Source organism: Solanum tuberosum, unplaced genomic scaffold (assembly GCF_000226075.1).
Source record: "Solanum tuberosum cultivar DM 1-3 516 R44 unplaced genomic scaffold, SolTub_3.0 scf00192, whole genome shotgun sequence".
In the NCBI taxonomy this organism is placed as follows: domain Eukaryota; kingdom Viridiplantae; phylum Streptophyta; class Magnoliopsida; order Solanales; family Solanaceae; genus Solanum; species Solanum tuberosum.
Window position 1 is genome coordinate 878,739 of NW_006239115.1, and position 5,792 is coordinate 884,530.

The 5,792-nt window shown below is 35.3% G+C and overlaps 1 protein-coding gene across 1 annotated transcript; it reads right to left on the bottom strand.

Annotated features, from left to right (window-relative positions):
* Positions 1 to 3,693: 3,693 nt before the first annotated feature.
* Positions 3,694 to 5,625, bottom strand: LOC107062025 (zinc finger MYM-type protein 1-like). The gene has a single exon (XM_015312200.1). The coding sequence runs from the start codon at positions 5,623 to 5,625 to the stop codon at positions 3,694 to 3,696; it is 1,932 nt and encodes a 643-aa protein (XP_015167686.1).
* Between the last annotated feature and the right edge of the window lie 167 nt (positions 5,626 to 5,792).

The following is a 5,792-nucleotide window of genomic DNA, read 5'->3' on the forward strand; positions in this document are numbered from 1 at the left end:
TTGAAAGATATGTTTTAGAGGAAATTTCAATATATGAATTTAGAAATAAAGATTTGAGCTTTGCTCACCCTTTATTCAATCAAATAAATATTTTATCAAATTGTGAGCATATGATATAAGTACATTATTTTGGGAGAATTATTTAGCAGCGAGAGGACACGAGTTTAGAAAATTTAAGTTCCATAAATACGTGTTACCACAGAATTTGAGTATGCTCGACCTAGCTTTGTGACAGAGGTTAGATGTTTTGTGGACTTGCTAACTATTATCGCAGGTTTGTGAAGAACTTTGCTTTTATTGCTATGTATTTGACCAAGTTGACTCAAAAGGAGGTACCGTTCGAGTGGTCAGACAAATGTGAAAAGAGTTTCCAAATGCTCAAGGATCTCTTTGACTACAACATCTATCTTGACCTTGCTGGTGGAAAGTAAGGATTACAGTGTTTATTGTGATGCTTCACAATCAGGCTTGGACGTTGGGTTGATGCAGGAAAGGAATGTTATAGCTTATGCTTTCAAACAGTTGAAGGTTCATAAGATGAACTACCACACCCATGATTTAGAATTGGCAGCGGTAGTGTTTGCTCTCAAAAACTAGTGGTGTTATATATATTAGGTTAAGTATGAGGTACTCATTGATCATTGCAGTCTTCATAATGTATTCACTCAGAAGGATCGAAATTTGAGGCAGAGAATATGAATGTACTTGCTCAAGGATTATGATGTGATCATTCAGTATCATCCGGGTAAGGCTAATGTAGTGGAATACACATTGAGCCGAAAGACAAATAGCATGGATAGTTTGTCTTTCTTGGGGGTGTCTAAGCAACCCTTGGCTAGAGAGATTTAGATTTTAGAGTCTAAATCTATGCAGTTAAGTATCTCTGAGAAGGGTGGGTCTTAGCCAGTATTGATGTTAAGACCACCTTTATAGAGAAAATCAAGGTTAAGAAATTTGAGGATGAAGAATTTGTTAAACTCAAAGGTAAGGTAGTGTCTGGGGAGACCCAAGATGTAACTCTCGATGGAGATGGTTTGCTCTATTTTAAAGGAAGGATTGTGTTCCTTGGGTTGGTGATCTAATCCAAAATGTGTTGGAAGAGGCTCGTAGTTTGCGGTATTCTATTTATCTGGGTGTGACCAATATGTATAGATATTTGAAGCTACTTTATTGGTAGTCTGGGATGAAGAAAGACATTACAGAGTATGTTTCTAAGTCTCAGAATTGTCAACAAGGTAAAGTATGAACACCAAAGGCATGTAGGTTTGCTTTAGGGAATTCTTATTTCTGAATGGAAGTAGAAAATGATAGCCATGGATTTCGTAGTCGGACTACCTAAGAACCTAGGGAAATACGATTTGATTTGGATCGTAGTTGATAGGTTGACTAAATCAACACACTTCATTCTCGTAAGAGTGGATTACAACTCTCAATAGTTGGCGACTATTTATGTCAACGAGATAGTAAGGTTGCATGGGGTGCCCCTTTCTATCATTTCAGATCGTGGAACTCAGTTTTCTTCGAAGCTTTGGGGTAACTTACATGAGGCATTAGGCACTCAACTCACTTTCAATACAGCTTTCCATCCACAGACTGACGGTCAGTTAGAGAGGACCACTCAGGTATTGAAAGATATGTCAAAGGGCGTGTGAAATTTATTTTGAAGACCATTAGGATTAGTTTTTACCCTTATGCGATTTCTCCAACATTAATAGTTACCACTTCATCATTGATATGACACCATTTGAGGCACTCAATGAGCAGAGATGCAGATCACCCATAGGTTGGTTTGAGGTAGGAGATGTTAAACCTTTGGGTGTAGATTTGGTCAGGAAAGCTCAAGGAAAGGGTGAGAGAGATTCAGGCTAAGTTGTTGGCAGCCTAGAGTAGGAAGGAGTATAAGGATTGCAAGGTAAGGGACATTATATTTCAGGTTGGTGATCAGGTTCTATTGAAGGTGTCATCGATGAAAGGAGTCATAAAGTTTAGTAAGAAAGGTAAGTTTAACCCTCGTTACATTGGTCCATTTGAGATTTTTGAAGGTGTAGGGCCAATGTCTTACAGGTTAGCAATGCCACCCAACCTTTCTGGAGTTCATCCCATGTTTCATGTATCTATGCTAAAGAATTATCATGGGGATGAACACTACATCATCATGTGGGACTCAATATTGTTGGATAAAGACTAGAAATATAAAGCGGAATCTATTGCAATTCTTGATTGGGATATTCGAAAGCTATGGAGAAAGGAAATCAATTCAGTAAAGATTCAGTGGAAAAATCGTCTGATTGAGGAGGCTATTTAGGAGACATGAAGGGAGATATGATACAAGTACCCTCTCTTGTCCCTATATTTAGGTACTACCTTTTTTTTCTATTTTTCCCAGTTTTCTTATTTAATCAGTCAGGGACGAACAATAGGTAAATTAATATCTATTGTAATGACTCGATCCGGTCGTTATGAGTAGACCAAGAGTGAAAGAATTTGGGCTTGAAAACTTTTTGAGTAGCGACTTAAATTTTTTTGGCTAGGCCAGCCTCAGACGGAATTTGAAATAGGTGAGATCTAGGGTCATCCGAGAATGAATGGGGTGTGATGTCTAGGCATGGTTGATATATTCATGTATCTAAGACATTATGGAATCCATGAGGCTATACGAAATTGAATTCGGATAAGTAGAAATTCAGGATGCAGTATCAAGTAGTTAAACACTAAAAATAACTACATATAATATTCATGTACACAAAAAAAATGTTGCCATTTTGAGAAAAACTGTGCAAACAATTTCGAGTAGCAATAAATGTTTGAACAATTTCATGATGGATGCAACTTATGTACTTGTGAGAACACGTTCACCAATGTTAAATGATGGTTCTATTGATACAATTGTAATAGGAATACTAAGTACATCACGTTTGATGATTCTACATTTTAATATTTTAAACTTTAAATAGAATTTGAGTTTGGAATTTTGATATTTTTAATATGATATTTTATTTTTATTTAACCAACGGGCCGACCAAACCCATATTGATGAAGCTTCACAGACCAGCGGGCTTATTCGAACTGGGCTAAAAATCCCTTTTCTTAAATGGGATCCAAAAAGCTTAACCTAACCATGTTACACTACTAGAAAAGTGCATATTACATGGGGATTTATTTGCGGATTATATATGAAAATTCGCAGGTAACCTAGTTTCCTACAGATTCTCCTACCAAAAGAAATTCGATGGTAAAACCTTCCTAGGTAATTATTACCTGCAGATTTTAAAATCCCCAAATAAATTATCTTTTTAAAACCCTATCTAAATTACTTACGAAGTTTCTTGCAAAAATATTAAAAGTTCGCAAGAAATTTTTGGTAAAATTATGTGACAAAAAGGATATTTTTTTGCAGTTTTTCATAGGAAAAAAATCTGCAAGTAATTAGTTTTTAATTCAATTTTACATATTAATTTTTTTATGAACAATACTTTTCAGGGATATACACAATTACACCCCACTGCCACCCTATTATTAACTATATTGTTCTTAATTCATTTTTTATATCATTAATTCTTGTTTCTTTTAATGATTTATGATATAGCTCTTATCAGTGGCGGACCCAGGATTTTCACGAAGTGGGTTCAAGATATAAAAAATAAATAAGCAAAAATGCAAACAAAACAAATTTTGATTAATTAAAATATATCATTACAATTCTATTCTACGAGTTTTCATTTCTTGAAACCTATTCATAATACTCTCATCAGAAATAGTATTAAATATTCTTTTCTCTACATAAGGCACCATACAACTACTCAGAAAATCATCATCCATTCGATTTCGCAATTCACTCTTGATCAACTTCATTGCCGAGAAAGCTCTTTCAACTGTAGCAGTAGCAACCGGCAGGAGCAACGCAAATTTTATAAGGCGAAACACAAGAGGATAGTTTAAATGCTTCTTTACCTTAACTAGCATTTCAGAAAGATCGCCAAGCCCTTTTAAGTTGGAGAACCTTTTATCAACATCACGGACATCAACTATATAAGTCTCTAGCTGATTCCTAAGAGTAACCATTACATTTTCACCAAAATCATCAGGATATAATTCAGCCATTCTCAATATGTTCTTGATGTCAAAACTAGAAAATGAGTCAACTGGATTCAAGCAAGCAACTCCAATAAGCAAATTTGTTCTAACCTCATTAAAACGATCATTGAGTTCTTGAAGCTGCCAATCAATAATCTTAAAAAATACTTCCACACGATAGTGATGTGAAATAGTATACTCAGCAACTTTACGTCGAGATCTTCCAAAATTAACATAGAACTCATCAAAATTAGGTATCAAAATATCATACTTGACACAAAATGCGGACACATTCTCGACAAGTGAATCCCATCCTTCATTCCTTAAATCTTGCAATCGTTTCTTCACCACTTTAACAAGTAGAATGGCATTTGCAATATCTTGTTCTTTCTTTTGTAAAGACTCATTAAGCTCATTTGTGATCGCTAAAATATCTCTCATTAAATGCAATATGAAAGCAATCTCAAATGTTTGACAAACTTTAAGATATCCGGTTGCCTTAGCTTTTTCTTCAACAGATTCAGAATCAACAACAATAGTATCAAGAACATCAGTAATAGAGCCAAACATACTAATGAAGTTCTTAAAAGATTTGTAATGTGAACCCCACCGAGTATTGGCAGCTCTAGCAAGACCAAGTTCTTGATTCAATCCTTTACCACTTTCAACCTCACCCATATCAAGTGCCACTTGAACTTTTTTTGCTTGAGATTCTCGAAGTTCATCCATACGTTTAAAAGAACCTCCCACTACATTTAAGACATTAGAAACCAACAATACAAGTTCTCCAACTTGAAGGCATTTTTTAGATACCCCAACAAGAGTTAACTGAAGTTGGTGAGCAAAACAATGAATTGCATGAGCTGATTTACTTTCTTGTTGAATCAAAACTTTAAGGCCACTTAAACGCCCTTGCATATTGCTAGCTCCATCATAGCATTGCCCTCGTATAAAAGATAAACTCAAAGAATGTTGCGCAAGATAGTTAACAATAGCTTCTTTCAAACATAAAGCACTAGTATCATGAACATGAATAATTCCTATGAACCGTTCCACCACAGACCCCTTTCTATCAACATAACGCAAAACAATTGTCATTTGCTCCTTACGCGATATATCACAAGATTCATCAACTAACAATGAAAAATAGTCACCGTTTAGATCCTCCATAATAGCTTTAATTGTTTCAAGCTTACATGCAGTGACTATATCTTTTTGAATTTTATGAGAAGTCATCTGGTCATTTTTTGGAGCCTTTTTCAACACAAGTTCACCAATTTTATCACACCGCTTCGCATACCATGAAAGAATTTCAAGAAAGTTACCTTTGTTTAGCGATGATTCATCTTCACGATGTCCACGAAATGCCAATCCTTGATTCAAGAGAAGTCTCGCCACTTCAATTGAAGCCTTTAAGCGAATTTTGTGCTCAAGCTTGGTTTGATTTGATAGCTTAACAAATGCGGCTTGAATTGATTGTTCTTGTCGCATTAGATCTTCACACTTCTTCTTTGCCTGATTGTGAACACTATTTGACTTACCAATATGCATATCTAATCTTTTCTTTTTGTGCCAACTCCTGAACCCTATACTTGAAAATGTTTCACCTCCACCTTGATGAATGCTTTCATCTTGAAATACATAACAACACAAACAATAAGCTGCATCTTCAGTCACACTATACTCCAACCAATCATGATATTTTTTAAACCATTTGC